The sequence below is a fragment of the Neurospora tetraspora genome (genome assembly GCF_033439725.1).
Source record: "Neurospora tetraspora strain CBS 560.94 chromosome Unknown B0H65scaffold_1, whole genome shotgun sequence".
NCBI lineage: Eukaryota > Fungi > Ascomycota > Sordariomycetes > Sordariales > Sordariaceae > Neurospora > Neurospora tetraspora.
Genome location: NW_026944383.1, coordinates 7,227,490 through 7,246,558, shown reverse-complemented (window position 1 = coordinate 7,246,558; position 19,069 = coordinate 7,227,490). Strand labels below are relative to the sequence as shown.

Sequence of the window (19,069 nt, the reverse complement as noted above, 5' to 3'; positions counted from 1 at the left end):
TGGGTTTCAGGGAGCTTGGGCCACATTTTAGCGCATTTAGCGTCTTGGCAGGGACAGTAGAGCTCACACGGTGTGCCTCTTTCGGACACTCACCTCATCGAAGCTACCGGGGAAGGCATCACTTACATGACGTTCAACTCTTGCAACAACATCACCATATCAAACAACTCTTAGAAAGCCGACGTAATCTACTTCTTGATCTCCTGTCGTCAGATACTGAACCAAATATCCACCACAAAACCAAAATGGCAGAAGACAAATTCGCGATTCACGCTGCCGCCCGTGAGGGTAAAGGTGAGCATGGAAAGCTCCAGAACACCTCAAGCTGAGCAGTTGCGGACACTCATTGAGCTACCCACGAACTTGATGAATACTGACATTCCAACGATTTGAGTATCCGTCGTCGAATCTCTCCTCAATGTAAGTGGAATATCATTTTACAAATACGTATAGTAGCAGCATGACTAACACACCCCCAGGCCAACCCCAAGCTCGCCCAACGCAAAGACGACGATGGCCGTCTCCCCATTCACTGGGCCTGCTCCTACAACCGCAAGGAAGTCGTCGAGCTCCTCGTGAACCAAAAGGGTTTCGATCCTGATGCCGAAGACGACATGGGCTGGACCCCCTTCATGATCTCCGCCTCAGTCAAAGACTCGGACGCCATCCTCGACCTCCTCCTCGCCCGCGGCGCCGACATCAACCAAACCAACCACCAATCGCAAACCGCCCTACACTTCATCGCCTCCAAAAACAACCTCGACCTCGCACGCAAGCTTTTGTCTTCAGACATGAAGCCCCAGCCCGCCTCGGTCCGCGTCAAGGACAAACGCGGCCAGTACCCCTTGCACCGTGCCGCCGCTATTGGGTCTGTGCCCATGATTAATCTTTTGCTGGAACACAAGTCGCCGATTAATGCCAGCGATAACGCGGGGTATACGCCGCTGCATCATGCGGTGGCGGAGGGACATGGGGATGCGGCGGTTGCGTTGCTCAAGGCCGGAGCGGAGACGGATAAGAAGGATGTGGATGGGTGTTTGGCGTTGGATTTGGCGCCGGATAAGGATGTGAGGAGGTTTATTGAGAGGGAGGCGGAGAGGGAGGGGATTGAGCTTTGAGTTGGTTCGTGGGTGCAGGTGGGGAGAGGGAGAGGGATGTATATGTGGTGAGCATGGCAATGACATGATGAGGATGAGCGTTGATTTTGAGATTGATTGCCTCGAAGAACGATGGGGGAATCTGACGAAGAGGCGTCAAACAGATTAGTGGCATTAACATCCCAAATTTTCGTGAAAGACATTCCCACTCACCTGTCCATTATGCTCCCTACCCTTCATACCCACACATCAACTCATATTTCATTACCAACTATTTTAACTAGTCTAGCTATGCAAGAATCACCACCTAGTCCGACCCAATCCCCATCACTCATCACCTCACTTCATAGTCCTCTCCACCAAATCCCTATACATGTCCTTCAAATCCTGCACATCCGCCTTCAACTCATCCACCTCCTCGCTCTTCTCGCCCAGCAGCTCCAACGTCGTCTCATACCTTTCATTCACCTCCGCCACCTGCCTCTTCAGCTCAGCGACCCTCTCAGCCGCCTTCTTCTGGTTCTCCACCTCGCCCATGAGCGCCACAATCTCCGCCCGCGCCTCGTCCCGCTGCTTGGAGATGCGCGCCAGCTCCTCGCGCACCGTCACCTTCTCGCTCTCGAGCTGGCGGATCTTGGCGCTCATGCGCTCGACGAGCTGGACCGAGGGTCCGGCGGCGATGGTGGATACGGAGACCATGTCTTGCATCACGTTGTGTGGGGACGAGGAGGAGTCGATGCTGTCGAAGCCGGTGTCGGAGCGGTGGAGCTCACGGGGCGGGTGCTGGATTCCCGGTGCGGCACCTGCGTCTGATGGTGGGTGAATCGCGGATAGGGGTGTGACTGGAGGCATGGATTCCGTAGTGGGACTGAAGAGGGGGTTGCTTCCAGGCTGGGTGCTGCCTGAGGCGACGGATGTGCGGATCAGGCCGGGCTGGCCGGAGGGTCGGCGGCTTGTGATTGCTCCGGCAGCATCTCCGTTGCTGGACGGGGCTGATGCTTTGCGAACCTTGTTCGAGAGGCCTTGGATGCCTAGGAAATCGGTGCTGTAGGTCCTTTGCGCTGTTGACAGTTGAGGTGATCCAGGCCCGCTACCTTCGTTCTTCAAGAATGGGCCGCCGGGAAGACCTTCTAACCAGGATCGTGGGCGATTTCCTTGTGCTTGGAGATCCCTTTCCCTTTCCTCTTTGATTACTTCCTTTTCAGCTTCCCATGCCTGTTTCTGCTTCTCGAAATCCGCTCGGGCCTGTGCTAGGGCCGCTTCGGCTTCCTCTGCCCGCTTCTTGAGGGAGTCGAGCTGCGAACGGTAAGATTCGACGTCTTCCTGATTGGGCAGCTTAGTCTTGGCTTCTTCCAACTCTTCTTCATTGCGTCTTGCTCGAAGGGCCTAGAGATTGTCAGTCTTCTGATAGATGCATATGGTATTGATAAGAACTTACAGCTTCACGAGCCTTTCTGCGCATATCAGACTCCCGCTGCAGCGCTTCATCCCGCTCCTTCTCAAGGTTAACTATTCTCGACCGTAGAGTAGTCTCGATGCCTTGCCAGTTCTCACTTGCAATCGAGTATTGGCTTTGCAGGGTTTCCACCTGTCTAAGCAACTTGGCTTGGGAGTCACCCGTTACGCCTGAGGAAGCCTCTTCAGCGCGGGTACGCATAGCTTCCAGCTTACTCTCCATCACCTGGACTTCGGCCTTCAGCTCCAACTCGAGAGCCTTTGCCTTTTCGGTGGCTCTTTCGGCTTCTTTTCGGAGTTCATCGGCTTGCGCCTTGGCACGATCGGCCACCAGGTTCTTCTCGATCTTGAGAGCTTCCACGGATTCCTCCAGTTCTGCTATCCGCCGCTGATCCTGTTCCCTTGCCTTGTCGTTGACCTTTGCCGACATGGCATCCGCCTGTTCAGTGGCCTTTTGAAGTTGTGATCGTAGTTCAGCGATGATAGCATCTTTGGACTTGACTTCCGGTCGCAAGTTGTTGAGCTCCCGTTGTGACTGATCCAACCGTCTCTGGAGCTCATTCTGGGTCTTTTCGAGTTCGTCCGAGTGTCGAGCACGCTTGCGCAAGTTCTCTATTTCTCTGTCGGCCTTTTCCTTGGCCGCCTTGAGGTTCCCTATCTCCTTTTCATCTTCAGCTTGCTTCTTTCGCAAGTTCTTCAAAATCGTCCGCAGTTTCTGTTCGTTACTGGCGAGATTCTTGCCTTCTTCCATCAGCTGGGCTATTTGCTGATCCTTTTCCGCAAGCTTCTTTTCAGCACTCCCGGCGGGTGCAGACAAGGCTTCCTTGCGCGCTGCTGCTGATGCCTCCCTGGCAAGGTACTGTAGCTTAGCCTCCAAAGCATCGATTCGCTCTACGTAGGCGTGGATCTCGTCTTGGTTTTGCGGTCGCGTATCGTCTGATTTCGTTTCTTGGCCATTTGGTTGCTCCTTCTCAGTGACCTCGACGCTCTTCTTGGGTTCGGTCTCGGCTACTATCTCGGCCGGTGCCTCCAACTTGGCTTCGGTGGTCGGGACTTCATCCCCAGTGGTGTTTTCTGGACGTGGCTGATCCGTCGATGCCCTCACACTGTCGGCTTCCTCAGAAACTGACTGTGCTTCCACCTCTTTAGTTCCGTCCACCGAGTCCCGCGATGCCACTGGTGGCTCCTGTGTAGTGTCCTGCGATTTCCTGGGCGTGTCTAAAGATGCGCGCGGCGAAGAGACGGCCTTCGGACTGTCCTTGGCTGCGATAGTCGGCCTATCTATGCTGTCGGTCGAGGCTCGACTTGGAGCATCCATACTCTGGCGTGGGCTCGCTTGTGTCGAGGATGACGTTCGATCGGGTTTCTGGCCGGCGGCCTTGGCGGCCATGGCTCTTGCCAACCGCTCTTGGAGGCGATCATTGGTACGTGTGGAGGCTGTCCTTGAAGGTGCTGTGAGTAGCAAGGAGTGTCAGTCATAGTTTTGCAAGTCTGGGTTGGAAATATCATACTTGGGCTGGCCTTTGCCGATGATGGTGCGGGCGGAGGAGTGGCCGCGGGTTTGGACTCCTTGTTCTGCTGGGCAGCATCATCATAGTCATCGGCGAGAATGGTGTCTAGCTTGGCCTCGACTCCGGCGACGGCCTGGGATAGAAAAGAGCCCCATCTTGACGAGGCTTGTTTAGCGGGTGCTGCCATGTGATGGTGTGGCCATCCAATGATGGCAGGTCAAGGATAGTGTTTGGAGTTGGTCAGGTACCGGTGGTCGGCTGTCACATGGATCCGTCGTTCCCGTGGTCGTCGTCAGGGATTGTTGAATTGGTGAACAAGACTCCCTCGACGCGATTGTCGTTGTTTCCAGGTTGTGCCAGGCTCGGACGTCTGTGTATCCGCAATGGTCCGTCTACCTGTAGGGCCGTCTCGTCGTGGGTTACGTCAGAGGATGCGCCGACGGGAGTTCTTGGCATCCCCAACGCGCTTCGACGTTCCTTAGTTGCCCCTGGTAAGTACCTCTTTATCGACTTGGCTTGGTCGTTGTCAGTAACCTTTCGTCATGTCTTCTTGTTCAAAGTCTCGGTTCGTGTAAAGATTATGGGTTGGTGACAATTCGACAGTCTGATGAGTGCAGTTGATGTGCAGGTGCCACCCCCACTAAAAGCCACTGTGGCATGCTGTATCTGCTCGCTGTAAGCACCAGCTGACGCAGCTGTACACGTTGTGTGTACAAGTGTGGTTGTACATATTTGAGGCATGCACGGGCCATCCGGATCCGGGCCGAGCGGGGCCGTTGCCGGGACGGAGAAGAAGCTCCACCGGAATGATGGGGGCTTACGCGGCGGTCCCGCTTTTCAAGTTTCCGCTTCCACTTTTTCCAGGCACATGTGACAGGAACCATCTTGCCGGTGTCTTCCCTGTTCATGTTTTAGTTTCATTTGATCACACACTGATAGCTTCGGCCGCCAAAGATTCGGAGAGTTTGTGTTGGTTTTATTCATGCCAATTATCGCACGTGTTGGATATGTACATCTATCATATCTCGTTGACGGGCCGAGGCATCATGGTCGATGACGCTTATCGTCCAGCATCAGCGCTTACGAACCATGCAAGTGAAGCCTTCCTGCTTCTGGTCGAGTGCTGGTGACGATGTTGCGCTTGGTGGATCCTGGTCACCAAGAATTTCAGCTTTCGATTGATTTTCTCGAATGTCGAGCAGTTTCCATGTTTTCACGGGCCTTATTTCCAGGTTGAGATTTTGATGCTCGAGCTGTTGTGAGGAAAGAACAACCCATTCCTGCCTGGCGTGCATGGTTTGCGCTACTTTCCTGTTTCGTCAATTTTCGTACTGTTCCGAGATATCCGGGGCTCTCTTGGTTCACAATTTCACCCAACACATGCCAATTTTCTCTTTCTGATTGATACAATTACATCCCATTGTCTTGATATTTCACTTTCTCACTGTTCGTTACATCAGAGACCCTCTCCGTGCCACATCACACATTGTCTTGTAGACCTGGGGTTGTGGCTTATACGACCGACGAATAACTTAACACGGACAATACCTACCGGGAGCAGATCCGCTTCGACTGCAGCAACGATTCTTCACAGCCACGTTACCCATCTGCAAGCTTCAATTCAATTTACGGTTCCCAATCCAGCCACCCAGACCACCCCTTCTGGCTGGGCTTGGCGCCATTCCAAAGGAGTTGTGTGTGGTAGCAGTGCGTCTATACGGCGGGAGAGAAAAGCTACGCTATTAGTTTAGCCCCAAGTCAGAATGTCGCTACTTCAGATTCCCTATCGGGAAGCCCGTGATGGCTTCTGGGGAGAGCAAACATCAACCTTGAACTGGTGTGAAGAGGTACATTAACCCAAGTCCGAGTTAAACCGTCCACTTTGACCCACGAGACTCACCATGAATCTGACATAGGATTATAACATCACATACTATTGTGCCGAGCTGGTCAACACATTAACCAACTTGATGTTCATGTGGCTTGGAGTCAAGGGAATACGAAATGTCCTTGAGTTCAAGCACTCGCCTATCTTTCTCCTGGCCTATGTTGGCTACATGGTGGTCGGCCTGGGCTCTATGGCGTTCCATGCAACTCTTAAGTGTAAGTGAGCTATGGTAACAGTATGGTCGTGAATACTAACAAGTTAATCAGACGAGATGCAACTGGCCGATGAGCTGCCCATGATTTATACCGTCTTTATCATGTGCTATGCCACATTCTCCTACAAGAGATCCCCGAGGACTCAACTTTTGATTGCCTCGATCATGATTGGACTTGGTATCTTTATCACTGTAAGTGCACCATGTTCTAGGAGTGGAAGCGGAACTGACTGAGGTGTCTAGGTCTACTACCTTTATGCGAAAAACCCAGTGTTCCATCAAGTGGCTTTTGCTCTTATCACTGCCACCACCGTTTTCCGCGGCTTCTATGTTATGGAGTATCAGTTGAGGCCGCAGCTTAGGGAGAGAAATCCTATCGTCTGCAGCCGGATCATGCGCGAGATGTGGACGTTGGCATTGGTTTGTAAGTGGTGCCCAGCTTTTTGTTTCCAATGAGGGCCACACTAATATTTGGGACAAATAGCCATCATTACTTTTGTTGGCGGTTTCTTCATCTGGAATATGGACAACATCTTCTGCAGACACCTCACCACCGCGAAGAACCAGCTGCAACTCCCATGGTCCATTGTGCTCGAAGGTCATGGCTGGTGGCATATCCTTACTGGCCTTGGTGGTAAGTGCATCCCTTAGTCCAACTTGAGAGGACCGTCTTGCTCTCGTTGCGGTATGTTGACTGACACTCATCTTCATATAGCATACGAAATGATTCTCTGGCGCATCTGGCTGGTTCGTTGCCTCGGCGGCGATGAAGAGAAGTTCATGCTTGACTGGCGGCCTTGGAGTTCTATTCCCAAGGTTGTTCCCAGGACTTATAAGGGGGCAACCAAAAGCAGCTGAATATACCCAAAAGAGGACGGGTGTACTCAACTAATAGACTAAAGGCCGACTCGAGAGGATGTGCCGATGGAAGTTTCGCTATCTTGTTTGTAGGATGATGCTACTGGCATGGAGGCGGAACCCTCCTGGTGAACCGATGACGGTCACCTTTCTCGAGCCAGTCGACCCGAGAGCCGGGAATCATTGGGCCACTGGCATCTCCGAATCGCTATCAACACAGTTGTCAAGAGAAGGGGGATCGGCGCAGTGGTTCATACCGAGGTACTTTACGGTTGTAGAAGAGCAACTGCAACCTCCTTTAACTGAAGAAATCAAGACACAGAGCAGTAATCATATATAGACAATGTAATATTAGAAATTGCAAGATGTTGGTGCATCTTGTGTTGGAAGGAAGACAAACGGGCCCGGGAGCACCTCGCCGCGTCTCAAGCGCAGGTACGTGCGAATGGTCAGTGTCCACACTGTGCTTCCTCACCACCAACAAAGGCCGTCGCCGCCGCCAACGTTTCCTCCACAGAACAGCTTCCCGCTGCCTGCTCCCCCTTTTGGACTTTTAGATATTAAACATCCAAACAACGACGAACGAACCCTAATTGACGACTAAACCACCAATTACCTTTACTTCTCACCTAATTTATCAAACCACACCCGCAACAATGTCCATTTCCAACGAAGCTCTCGAAAAGGTGAGTCAGGCATCAAGCAGCTCAATGACCCTTTGCCGTGAAGCTCTAACACCAACTGTGACATAGCTGGTCCGTGAGATCGAAGCCCAGTCGATCGCGGCTCAGCAACAAATCGGTCTCGTACGCACCCAGCAGGCGTCCAAGCAGCGTGAGATGCGTCTGGCCCAGCTCACACGGAATGAGCTCGCCACGTTGCCGGAGAGCACTGCCGTGTATGAGGGCGTCGGAAAGATGTACGTATCCCCTCTTTTGATCATCACCCCCTTTCAAACCGACGACCACAGATTACTCTGGATGAACAGACCGGTTTTTTCTCCTGACAAGATACTCACGGTCAACAAAAACAGGTTCGTCTCAGTCCCTGTCCCGGCGTTGAAGGACAGACTGGGCACCGAGATGAAGGAGATGGAGACAGAGGTGGAGAACCTGGGCAAGAGGTTGCACTACCTCGAGACGACAGCGAAGAACAGCCAGGAGCATATCGAGAAGATGCTCAAGGGTAGTGGGCAGGCTTAAAGCGAAGGGGAGCTGGGGGGTTGTCGTTCAAGGATTTAAGCGCGAGAAGGAGGGGAGGTGGTGCTTGAAGCGCCGATGAGCTTGGCGCCTGAAGTTTCAACAGGGGAACTTTGAGTCGTCGATGTCCCCGGAAATAGTAAATCGTTCGGGATACTACGTAGTTCTGTTTAGGTGCCAATGGCACCGTGGTTATCACGTTCAGCGGTCGAAACCATAACAGCATTTTCTTTCTCGAGCTTGGAGGTCCAGTAGTGTCGTTGCCATAAGGTACACTGCGGAGTCCATCCGGGGATAGCTAGCTGGCGCTTAAATTCAGCAGCGGATGATGGCGGCCCAAGTCCCGGCCGAGCTCGGCAGCACGGTGCCCAAGCTCCAAGCTCCAATGGGTGGAGAATGGGGTTGAGGTGTTGACGGTGTCACGATGACAGAAACAAATTTCAATGTTGGGGGATACAACATACGGTTGCCTATCATGACAGCATATTCAGTGTCACCGGCGCGCCTTACCCTGAGTTTTCGTGCACATGCAGACATTATCCTTTTTCATCAAGATGGTGGCGGCTACGTATCACCACGCCCGATTCATCACAACAACTGAAGCTCTGGTGGGGCCGCCTTCCGGTGGGAAAACAACAGCCATCTCCTCAAGCAGTCGGAATGCCCTCACACTGTTCCCGTCCCCTAGATCCACATAACGGACGCCTCAATGTTTTTGCACATTGATCTCGATACATCTTACTCGAGGTAACACCTCGCTGACAGCTAAGCAGACATCTGAAAGACACAAGCCAGGGGCACAAGCTGTTGATGCCTGGCAGCCAGATATCGATCCCTTCCTTCTTTTCGCTGCCAAGACCGGTTACTGCACGCTTCATGCACCTGGGTACAGCCCCTCACTTAGCCCTATGCATGGCGACTTTCAGCGACGGCATTCCCGAGTTTCGGGTTGATAAAATCGGGAATCATATTTTTTCACAATGAGAAGTCGACGAGGAAGAAAACAATCGAGTTTGACTTGAAGCTCAGACATCAACAGAGAGCTAATGTTTGAATTTGCTTTCAGGCTGTGAGACTATCACAAACACCACATGTCTGATACACCCGGCGCGGAAGATACCAGTCACAGCAGCTCAGCTCAGAACCCAACCACAGCCCGTGAAACCCCTCCTTTGCGGGTATCGTCGCAGACTCTTTTGCGCGACTTGTTCGTCCTTTACTCGGCATTCGAGAGTGGCTTTGCTTTTTGACGGAATGGGGAATCTGGATTCTCACAAACCGGGCATCTGGATCTTGGGATCTTCACTGTCCACATTCCACCGACTCGTCCAGATCACGTTCTGAGACCTTTTCTCGTCAGCACCTTGTCTATCGCTCGCCCATCTCTGGTCCATTTACTGGCTCATCATGCCGCCTCTGGGCGCCTGCGACATGCAACCGCTAGGGTTGTTGCTGCCCCCCCACCGGACCACCCTCCGCTTTTCGACCAACCACAGCCAGGCCACCGTGAGAAACGAGTAAGAAGGCGTTGCTAGCCCCTTCAGTATCTCTGGTCTTCTCGTCGGCTCCTTGGCTCAGCGGCTGTGTGGCACATGCCGCTTCAGCCGTCGTGTGTTCAAGGGTGTGGTCCGTCTGGGAATACCTGCTTGCCTACCAGACTGAGTGAGAACCCGTACACACTGTGTCGTTAACGTGTCTGGCCGGGGCCGAGCTGACCATCCCAACCATCGTGCCTCATGGGTCCCTTGAGACCTCCCCTCCTGATGCTCCCCTCCCATGCCCCCCTGCGCTAGACCACAGAATAAGTGGTGGGTCACACCCCGCCCTCAAGTAAAACCGGCTTATATTCCTTCTGACCCCTCCGTGTGCCGCTTTTCTCTCTCGAGCCTGATCTCTTTTGCGACAAACCACCCAGAGCCTTTCCTCCAGTCCTGTCTCACTGTCTGTCAGTGTCAGTTTGGCTCCGGTCGTCTCACCAGAACGCCATTGTTCCATACCTACCCAGAGAAGTTTCGACAAGATGAGCCGTGCTGGTAGTCGTCATTACGACTATAGCGACGATGAGTCGCTGGCGTCCACGGGCATCGACATCCGTGTCCATCGGGCGCCGCCTCCTGGCATGGTCCGTCCTCCCCCCAGGTCGCCTTCGCCCGATCGCAACCACCGTGGCCCTACCTACATCCAGTCCGTATCCCGGTCCGAATTTGGCGGCGCACCCCGGGCACCACCTTACTGGGAGCAACGCGCTCCGTCTGTTGTCAATGAGCGCACCCTCGTGGCTACTCATACCCATCAGAGCCACTCGCGGTCCCGTGCAGGGTCAGGGTCGCGTGAGCGCCGTTCTCCCGGCGGCATGGTCGTCCCAGCACCTCCTTCTCCTGCGACCAAGGGACCGGTTGTGGTCCAGAACATCATCCGCGGCGGCCACCACAGCCCCTCTGACTACTCGTCTGACTCGGAATCTGAATACCGTGTCCATGCCGGCTTCAGCCAGCGGAGCCGTAAGTCTCACAGCCGTGGACACAGCCGTGCCCGCAGCCGGTCGTCGAGCGGCGAAAGCAACTTTGATGACGCCCATACCAAGTGGGAGCTGGAGAGAATGAAGGCCGAACTCGCGGCCATGAAGTCCGCCAACGAACAGAAGAAGCAAAGTCTCACTCAGGAGAAGTATCACGAAGAGGAGATCGAGCTGGTCAAGGCCCGGGAAAAGTTGGCGATGATCAGACTCGAGGAGGACCGGAGCAGGTCCGCTCACGACCAGGAAAAGTCACTCCGCCTGCGCGATGCCGAGGCCAAGCTTGAGCGCCTCGAGCGTGCCGCCGAGGAGAAGCGATTCCAGGCCGAACACGACAAGGATGTGGACTACCACCAGACCAAGCTCCAGCTTGAGCTGATCAGGCGCAAGGAGGACGAGGACCGCCAGCAGGGCCACATGAAGGAACAGCAATCGCTCCACGAAGCCAAGTTCCAGCTGGACCTCATCAGGCGCAAGGAGGAGGAGCGCCGCCTCCACGAACAGCACGAAGAGCATGATCAGCTCTACCAAGCCAAGGTGCAGCTCGACCTCATGAGGCGCAAGGAGGAAGAGGACCGCCAGCGCGACAAGTACAAGGAGCACGACGAGCTGGTGCACTCCAAGTTCCAGCTGGACCTCGTCAAGCACAAAGAGGAAGAGGCCCGCCACCTGGAGGAGGAGCGGAAGAAGGAGGCGGCGTACGAGAAGCAGCAGCAGCTCGCGCAGGCCAAGTACGAGCTCGACATGATCAAGCGGCGCGAAGAGGAGCGCCGTCGCGAAGAAGAAGAACACCGTCGCGAGATGGAGTACGAGAAGCAGCACCAGCTGCACGAGGCCAAGTTCCACCTGGACATGATCCGGCGCCAGGAGGAGGAGCGGCGCCGCGCAGCGGCCCGCGAGGAGGAAGAAAAACTCATCCGCGCCAAGGAGAGGCTCGAGCGGCTGGAGCGCGAGGAGGCCGAGGAGCGCAAGCAAAAGAAGCTCCAAGAGGAGCTGGAGCTGCGCAAGGCCAAGGAGGAGCTCGATCGCATCCGCAAGGAGAAGGAGAAGAAGGAGGAGGAGGAGCGCTTGCGTCGCGAGTACGAGCTCAAGCGGCTTGAGGAGGAAAGGAAGGCTGAAGAGGAAAGGAAACGTAAGCAGGCGGAGGAGGAGGCGGCCGTGGCCCGCTGGAAGGCTAAGGAGGCTGAGCGGCTGGCCAAGGAGCAGGAGGAGAAGGAGAGGATGGAGAGGGAGTACCAGCGCCGTCTGCAGGAGGATCTGATCAACTCCGGTCTGGACGAGAAGGCTATCGCGGCCATCCTCAAGAAGGAGAAGATCAAGAAGGGCAAGAAGGGCAGCGACAGTGACAGCGACAGCGAGAAGGAGGACAAGAAGCAAGGACAGATTGCTCGTCCTACCTACACTCGCATGTCGCTGCGCCATCTCGATATCGAGACCCTCTACCATTTCAAGATCGATTTCGAATATGATGCTGTACGTATCCCTTTTTCCCTCCCCCATTCCCCCTTTTCTTTCCACCCTACTAACACCCAAACAGGAACCAGGCTACGTCCTGATCAAGCGCTGGGTGCCCGAATGGGAGCAACAACAACTGTGGGACCACACGCGCCAGATCCGCACCGTCGTGACCAAGGAGGTATCCGAGACGCTGGTCATCAAAGACAAGAGAGACAAGCACCGCGAACGGTCGCACTCGCGCCATCACAGCCACAGCCATTCGAGCAGCAGCCACCATAGACACAGCAGCCATCATGACGATGACCAGTTCGAGTTTGTGCGCAAGAAGAGCAGCACTAGACATCGGAGCAAGAGTCCTAGTTTGTTGATGTATTTGGCTGGTGGACGGCCTTCATGAGGGATGATGTTACGATTTAAGTGGGAGGAAGAGTTATGAATGAATGGATGGATGGGCGTGTTTTTTCTCTCTCTCTTTTACTTCTTGGATATCACGAAATGAATGCATTGCTTGTCTTTTATTTCTTTTTGATTGGTGGTGAAGGTTGGTTGGGTAGTTACAAGATATCCATCATCAAATCACTTTTGTTGGGTTTTCTTCTCGATACGATACCCCCTACGCCTAGAAAGATTGGATGAGCACCAGAAACACACGGAGGGACAGGAAATGATTACGTTCACGATCTCATGATAGGAAAAAAACTTGACTCGAATGCCAATTCCCATTGAACCTTAGCCTGCCCTAACCATGATACCCGCCCATCATCAATCCATACCACGACAAAGCCGCTGGCTGTGCCTCTTTGAGTAGTCTCGTATCTTACAAAGTCTTTCATCGCTAATTGTACATGTCGTTAATCGCTGAGCAGAGGGATATCTATAATGGTGATACAAACCCCAACAACCACAAAAACACCATGATGAATAACCAAAATGCGTACCCGTACCTACCGCCTGGGGTAACTTTTTCCCTTTTCCCGCTCCACCATGACAGTGATTCATGATCTCCCTTTCCCGTAGCCTTGATTGGCCTCTGAATTTCTCTTCAGGTCCTTCTTCCTTCCCAGCCAATCTTTCAATGTACCCAGGTGATCAACACCTTTTTATCTTCTCAAAAAAGCGGGTTCATAGCTTGACTTCCTCCGGCCCCCCCTTCCTCCACGCCCCCTCTGCCCGTCTGATCAGCTCCTCATAAACCGTCCACGCCAACGCCGAGCTCATCGCCTTCCTGCTCATCCTGAGCGCCAACCCATCCATCATGCTCCTCACGCCCTCCTCGCCCAACATCTTTCTCGAAGCTTGCACCATATTCCTGTACTTCTTCGGCTGCAGCTGGATCCTCGTCTTGACCGCATCAAACGGGTTCGAAACAATCGAACAGATGACTGCGGAAAAAACGCCCGAGGCGAAGTTGATCGAGGCGGCGCGGGATTGGGTCATGCGCCCCTCTTGCGGGAAAAGGTCGCTAAGATATCGTTTCGATTGTTCGTAGAACAAAACATAAAGACCAGCGTACGGCGCATCGCGAATGGCGGTTGCGCCGAACCCAGCGAAGAACCCGCGCGCTCCTTCCGTTCGCGCGATATCCCGCGCGGCGCCCGCTAGCGAGGTGTACTTGTAGAAACTGCTTTCGTACCGGACCTTGAGGACGGTGAGCGGCATGAGGATGAACCCGGCGAAAGAGCGGGCGACGGCGCCGGCGAGGAGGTTGCCCGTGTGGGAGAGCTTGGGGAGGGAGGAGGATGTTTGGTTTGCGGTGGCGGCCGCGAGCGAGGGCAGGTGGCGCGCGGCATTCTCGCGGATGGTGTTGAGGGTCGTGAAGTAGATGGCGGAGCCGAAGCCGGTGCGCAGGGCTGAGGGGAGGGTGCCGCGCCAGAGGGAGGGGAGGAGGCCTTTTGGGGAGGAGCGCAGCTCGGCGAGGGCGGCGCGGAGCGAGTGTTTGCCGGATTGTTGGACGCGGGTCTTGAGGAGGTCGATGGGTTGGAGGAGGATGGCGGAGAGAACGCCGGAGCCGAGACCGGCTACGAAGTGGAAGGCTGTTTGGTTGAGGGGGGGTTTAAGTTAGCGAGGTCTCAAAGGTCGCAAAGACTGCGATGGGGGATTCGGACCGGGAAACATACTGGACTTCGTGCCCGATTTACGGGAACCATCGGACATGGTTGCGCAACGGTTGGCTGGCGAGCTTGATGCTCCCCTTTGCTCGGTGGGCGAGAAGATGAAAGAGAGGGTTTAAGCGTGGCGCAAACCGACCATGGCCGTATGATGTTTCCGCTGGGGAGAAAAAGAGGAAGGAGAACAGAAATGAAGCTAGAGACAGGTGAACATCGTGACTGCGCTTCCGTTTCGTGGGTTAAGTGGTGGATTTGCCGTGGATGTAGGTGGGAAAAGCTACCGGGAAGGATGCTGTTGCCGGAACGGCAGGGACAAGGAACTATGACGGCATTGGAGTCGCCGATTATTTTTTTCGGGACTGCCCCGCCGTTCGGGGACAGTCTCCACCCTGCCGCTGCGGGGCCGCTAAAAGGCTCCACCACAGGACCGAACAGGCCGGGGCCCCGGAAGCGGCTTCAAGGCCCACTTTCGACATCTCTTGGAAAGAGAGACAATCTTTGGGGAGATATTCCGTTCAAACGGATGATAAACAAAGGGGCTAAAGAGGAAAATATGTGGTGGGGCCAAGAATGTTTTCAAACCAAGGGTCACTTGTGTGCTGGATATACCCATCGGGCATCCTGTTGCTAGTTGGAGGGTCCTGAACACCAAATCCTGATTAGTTGTATTAAGTATAAGTTTCTGGCCGAGAAGCTCTAGTTTAGCTGAAAAGTGGTAGATCGGGCGCTTATCCAGTCGGTCTTCTTATTTCTTCTGGTCCCCCACAATCGACTCCAGCCTTCCAGCCAAAGCCCTATGTCTCTTCACAACCTCCACCCACTCCTCCTCCGCTTCCGGCCCAAGATCCAAACTAGCCAAGAACAGCCCAAAGTCACCTCCCAGCCTCCCCAAACTGCCGGCACAATAAAGTACCTGTGTCAGCAGACTATCCCTCGACGCCTGGTCCTTCACTGTTGGCAGATATAGCCTAAGTGTCTCCAACAACATATCCACCAAATGCAGCGGGAACGTCGCCAACGCAGTCGGCATCGGTTCCAGCGCATCTTGTTGCTTTAAGGGATTATCTGAACCCTCATTTCCATTCCCCGTTGGAGCAGCAGGAGGGAATATACTCCTAAACATACTCACAATCGCGAAACTCTGCTCACGGAAGATCTCAATGTACCGCTTGAGATACCGTTCCGTCTGCTGCCCGCCGGACCACGCGTTTCCACTCCCAATCGCCTTTTGCCTTGCCTTCTCCTGATCGGCCAAGTCACGTAGTGGTTCGAGAGCGTCGAGCATGTTCACCAGCGTCGCTAGTCGGCAGACTAAGAAGAGGGCGCCGAGCACCCGCTCCTGGGAGTCGTGTCCCTTGCTTGTGCCGGCGGCTTCTAGATCGGGCAAGACGCGGCGGAGCCAGCTGATAGTGCGTAGAGAGGCAGCTAGTTTGAGGCCTGGGGATTTGAGGCTTTGGATGAGGTTGGCAGCCATGGTGCGCATGGCCTCATCGGCCTGGGCGGCGATGGAGGTGACGAGGGGCGAGTCTGGGTAGAGCGAGTGCAGACGGCGGATGTGGCCGTTCAGGTCGAGGGCTGAGGAGTAGTTGACCGGGGCGGTGGAGATGGCTGTTGAGAGAAGGTTGGGCAGCTCCAGCACGTCGACGAGCCGCTCGACATTCCGAGACAGCAGAAGGGCCTTCTTGCGCCGAAGAAGGACATCGCTTTCGCTGGACTTGCTGTAGTTCGTCGAAAAGCGGACGGCTTCATGATCGAGCTTGGGGATGGAATGTCGTAGGTCGGCGGTGCTGGCGGCTAGGGCAGGTAGGCTGGTGCGGAGGGTGGAGTGGTGGGTTGCTGATTCGATGACTTGCTTGTGAGACTTCTTGGAAAGGGCCTGGATAGAGAGAAGGAGACCATGTGATGTCTGGGCGAGGGCTTGTGGCTCGGTTGTCTCCAGTGCTGTGAGGGGTTGTGATGAGAGACTGGTGAGATACTCGAGTGAGCTTGGATCGGGTGCCGGCCTCGATGATGGATCCCCCAAGGGAGGGGACAACAGCTCGTAAAGGAGATCTGCCATTTTCACTTGGCGATAATCCTAAAGGATGACTGGGCGAAAATATCGAAAGATTGACCCTCCAGCCCCAACTAAATGACAGCCGTTGAACCTCTCTGCTGCCTCAGCTCGCTGCACACGTCAACTCTCAGGAGGTTGCCCACTCAGTTGAGGACCCACCACTCAAGGATAACCAAAAGGGCCAGGGTGAAGTTAAGAATCGCAATGAGATATCGATCTCAAGAAGCTCTTGTTCTCCGAAGTTCAAGCTTGAAATTGTCAGTTACTTTGCTTTGAATTGAGGTTCAGGGTATTACCTGATGAAGGGAGTTTTGTTTGGCTGACAGCGTCCTTGACCCAAAGATGGTTGTTTGGTGTTCTTTGGAAGAGGAGCGGCGTTGCAGCAATGGAACCCATACGATGGGAAGCCCGGGGGAGGTGGTCAGTGCGCAGCCCTCCAATAGCGCTAGATTTTAGAAGCCGTGCGGGTCAGGTACAGGGCCCTTGGCACCCGAAGACCTTCAGACCTTTCCTCAGTCAACATCAATCACATCATCACCATCCAGTGACATGATATTCTTCCATCGCTTCATGTTTAACTCTACATACTATCACAATAAAACCATCGCTTTTTCACCAATGCTCGATACCGACATATCACTTTATCTTGAGTCTCATTCTTCCTTTTTGTTCCCTTTGTGGCTCACAGGCGGAACCCAGAGAAACCAGTGTTTCCTCATCAGACCGCGCGTCCCATGGCACTTTCTCTTTTCGCGGGGCGATGGGTTTCGGTGTTCTCCTTAATCTCTGTGTCTTGCGTCCCTCTTGCCTGATCTTCTTGCCACTTCCTTCCACTTCTCGGACTGACTTAACGATAGAGGTAGCTGGACCTGAAGGGAAGGTGAAAACGGCGAAGAGCAGTTCCAGAATCGTCATGCCCGTCGATCGGAGCCAATACAGCAGGAGCAATAGGCCAACATCTATCCTCTCTCCTTCCGCTTCCCCCTCTTCCACTTCTTCTTCCTCCACTTGTTCTTCCTCGCAGACACTTTGCTGCAATTTTCTTTTCAGCACCTCGGCCCGGCTCCGACTCCGAGTCCCTTGATACGCCTCCGTTGGTCTAACAACAACATGCTCATCCACGGCCTCATCCTCGTCGTTTTCGTCCTCCTCATCTTCTGCCGCCGTGTTATGTCCAGCACTTTCGCTGTCCCTGGACTCTTCCACCATCGTCACGTCGCTCGACACAGGCGACCTTGGGGAGCGCTCCGATCGCCTTGAAGCCACGGGCGGACTAGGTGCCGAGAAGCCAGCCGCGATGGCCATATCCTCGAGGGTTAACGGCGGCAAATGCTGAAGAGGACCACTGGATTCCAACAATCCAGGTTGCGTTTCTGCATGTAGTCCAGGCATCGCCCAGGTCGTCTGGCCTCCGGGGGGCCGTGATACGTTTTGCGTGGTCTCATGTGAGTTCTGATGAGGTATGTTGGCCGTGTTAAATACTTGGGGCGGGCCAAAGTTGGCTGGGAGGGCGTCGGGCATCTCAATTGGGATGCTGACCATGTTCTCGTACTCCATTGCGTGTGGGAGACCTCGAGCATTCTCGTCCAGCCATGAGGACGAGGTATAACCCTGGCTCCATTGGAATTTGATGCTCGCCGTGTCTCGCGACTTGGCTTTACTCCCTCCAAATCTTCTCTTGACTTTCGTTTTGAACCTGTCCGTCCACGCGTCTAGCCTCCCATTCACGTCGACAGTCATGGTGAAGCCTTTCGCATTGTGTTGCAGCGCAAATGCTGTGTGGATTGTGGGCTTGTGCAGCGATTGTTGCTCAAGAAAGTTTTCGTCCAACCTCCAGACTAATCGGTTATAGATATGACCGCCGTTGCTGGAATCCAAATGCCCCGAGAAAGCCCATCTGCTGGCCTCGTCCATCTTCCTTTCGGTCTCGACGCCAAGTCCACCCACGCCATGGCCTAGAATGTTGACCTCCGGGACGACTTGCTTCTTGCGCCTTATTTGCCTTGTTCGTTCCACGCCGCGGATTTGCTTCGGGCCATAATAGTCAGTCATTGTCACCGGGAACATCGGTAGGTTCGGTGATACAACATCCTTTTCGTTGTATTCTTCCTCCAGTGTCACGGTAAAAGTTGCTGACTCCAGCCTGCAGTCCCGGGGTTGATATATATCGAGGTCCAGGTAGATGATGCCAGCCGGGCATTTTCGAAGCCCAGGATTTGATCCCATGTATCCCCACTGGGATTTGGTGAGGAGGAACCGACAGTCAACCTTCACTTTCCCAATTGATCCTTGCCCGGCACGGACAATGGACGAAATGTTGTCGTCGAACTTTTCGTAGTCACATCGTCCATACTTATGAGTCTTGACAAATAGCTCTGGTCGTGCAGGTCGTTCCATAGTGTCGAACAATTGGAGGTTTGATGCCCCAGAATAGGTATGATACCAACCAAAGCTGATACGAAACGCCAGATTAACATGAGGATTAGGAGAACACCGCCACGGGAAAGTGCAGGATTTAACCACTACCCCCAATTGACCGGCGTAGATAACATGGACATCTCTGTCAACGACCCCCAGGCAGCTGGCCTACTTTCTAACTTTCCGCCTCTGCAGCTTCTGCGACAATGTGTGGAATCGAAAACGTTGCGAACCAGTTCGCGTCTGCAAGGCCCGAAGAGGGATACTGTCTTTTGCAATTGCGGTTCTCGAT

At 54.2% G+C, this 19,069-nt stretch overlaps 9 protein-coding genes across 9 annotated transcripts; 5 read left to right on the top strand and 4 right to left on the bottom strand.

The window, feature by feature from the left end:
* The first annotated feature begins 434 nt into the window (after positions 1 to 434).
* On the top strand, positions 435 to 1,329 carry B0H65DRAFT_64545 (ankyrin repeat-containing domain protein). The gene has a single exon (XM_062831206.1). It carries the CDS (start codon positions 615 to 617, stop codon positions 1,116 to 1,118), a length of 504 nt encoding a protein of 167 aa, XP_062687344.1. The 5' UTR covers positions 435 to 614; the 3' UTR covers positions 1,119 to 1,329.
* Positions 1,055 to 2,219, top strand: B0H65DRAFT_64567 (uncharacterized protein). Its single transcript, XM_062831208.1, has one exon. It carries the CDS (start codon positions 1,230 to 1,232, stop codon positions 1,908 to 1,910), a length of 681 nt encoding a protein of 226 aa, XP_062687343.1. The 5' UTR covers positions 1,055 to 1,229; the 3' UTR covers positions 1,911 to 2,219.
* B0H65DRAFT_64566 (TATA element modulatory factor 1 DNA binding-domain-containing protein) lies at positions 2,220 to 4,445 on the bottom strand. The gene is made up of 4 exons (XM_062831207.1): positions 4,064 to 4,445; positions 2,652 to 4,004; positions 2,536 to 2,592; positions 2,220 to 2,483 (listed from the first exon to the last, which is right to left on the bottom strand). Exons 1-3 carry the CDS (start codon positions 4,248 to 4,250, stop codon positions 2,582 to 2,584), a joined length of 1,551 nt encoding a protein of 516 aa, XP_062687342.1. The 5' UTR covers positions 4,251 to 4,445; the 3' UTR covers positions 2,220 to 2,483; positions 2,536 to 2,581.
* Positions 4,446 to 5,510: 1,065 nt separating this feature from the next.
* Positions 5,511 to 7,172, top strand: B0H65DRAFT_64520 (alkaline phytoceramidase). Its single transcript, XM_062831205.1, has 6 exons — positions 5,511 to 5,910; positions 5,980 to 6,166; positions 6,218 to 6,357; positions 6,409 to 6,589; positions 6,650 to 6,799; positions 6,881 to 7,172. The coding sequence occupies exons 1-6, from the start codon at positions 5,827 to 5,829 to the stop codon at positions 7,021 to 7,023; spliced, it is 885 nt and encodes a 294-aa protein (XP_062687341.1). The 5' UTR covers positions 5,511 to 5,826; the 3' UTR covers positions 7,024 to 7,172.
* A 279-nt stretch (positions 7,173 to 7,451) lies between these two features.
* On the top strand, positions 7,452 to 8,689 carry B0H65DRAFT_453690 (Prefoldin). Its single transcript, XM_062826159.1, has 3 exons — positions 7,452 to 7,709; positions 7,776 to 7,942; positions 8,057 to 8,689. The coding sequence occupies exons 1-3, from the start codon at positions 7,680 to 7,682 to the stop codon at positions 8,223 to 8,225; spliced, it is 366 nt and encodes a 121-aa protein (XP_062687340.1). The 5' UTR covers positions 7,452 to 7,679; the 3' UTR covers positions 8,226 to 8,689.
* A 1,168-nt stretch (positions 8,690 to 9,857) lies between these two features.
* On the top strand, positions 9,858 to 12,816 carry B0H65DRAFT_64373 (uncharacterized protein). Its single transcript, XM_062831204.1, has 2 exons — positions 9,858 to 12,210; positions 12,275 to 12,816. Exons 1-2 carry the CDS (start codon positions 10,243 to 10,245, stop codon positions 12,590 to 12,592), a joined length of 2,286 nt encoding a protein of 761 aa, XP_062687339.1. The 5' UTR covers positions 9,858 to 10,242; the 3' UTR covers positions 12,593 to 12,816.
* Positions 12,817 to 12,910: 94 nt separating this feature from the next.
* Positions 12,911 to 14,696, bottom strand: B0H65DRAFT_453682 (mitochondrial carrier). Its single transcript, XM_062826158.1, has 2 exons — positions 14,313 to 14,696; positions 12,911 to 14,228 (listed from the first exon to the last, which is right to left on the bottom strand). The coding sequence occupies exons 1-2, from the start codon at positions 14,347 to 14,349 to the stop codon at positions 13,318 to 13,320; spliced, it is 948 nt and encodes a 315-aa protein (XP_062687338.1). The 5' UTR covers positions 14,350 to 14,696; the 3' UTR covers positions 12,911 to 13,317.
* A 219-nt stretch (positions 14,697 to 14,915) lies between these two features.
* On the bottom strand, positions 14,916 to 16,705 carry B0H65DRAFT_453679 (Dor1-like family-domain-containing protein). Its single transcript, XM_062826157.1, has one exon. It carries the CDS (start codon positions 16,360 to 16,362, stop codon positions 15,049 to 15,051), a length of 1,314 nt encoding a protein of 437 aa, XP_062687337.1. The 5' UTR covers positions 16,363 to 16,705; the 3' UTR covers positions 14,916 to 15,048.
* On the bottom strand, positions 16,503 to 18,756 carry B0H65DRAFT_505772 (uncharacterized protein; the record flags this gene model as incomplete). The annotated part of the gene is made up of 2 exons (XM_062828015.1): positions 16,503 to 16,576; positions 17,229 to 18,756. The coding sequence occupies 2 exons, from the start codon at positions 18,754 to 18,756 to the stop codon at positions 16,503 to 16,505; spliced, it is 1,602 nt and encodes a 533-aa protein (XP_062687336.1).
* Positions 18,757 to 19,069: the final 313 nt, after the last annotated feature.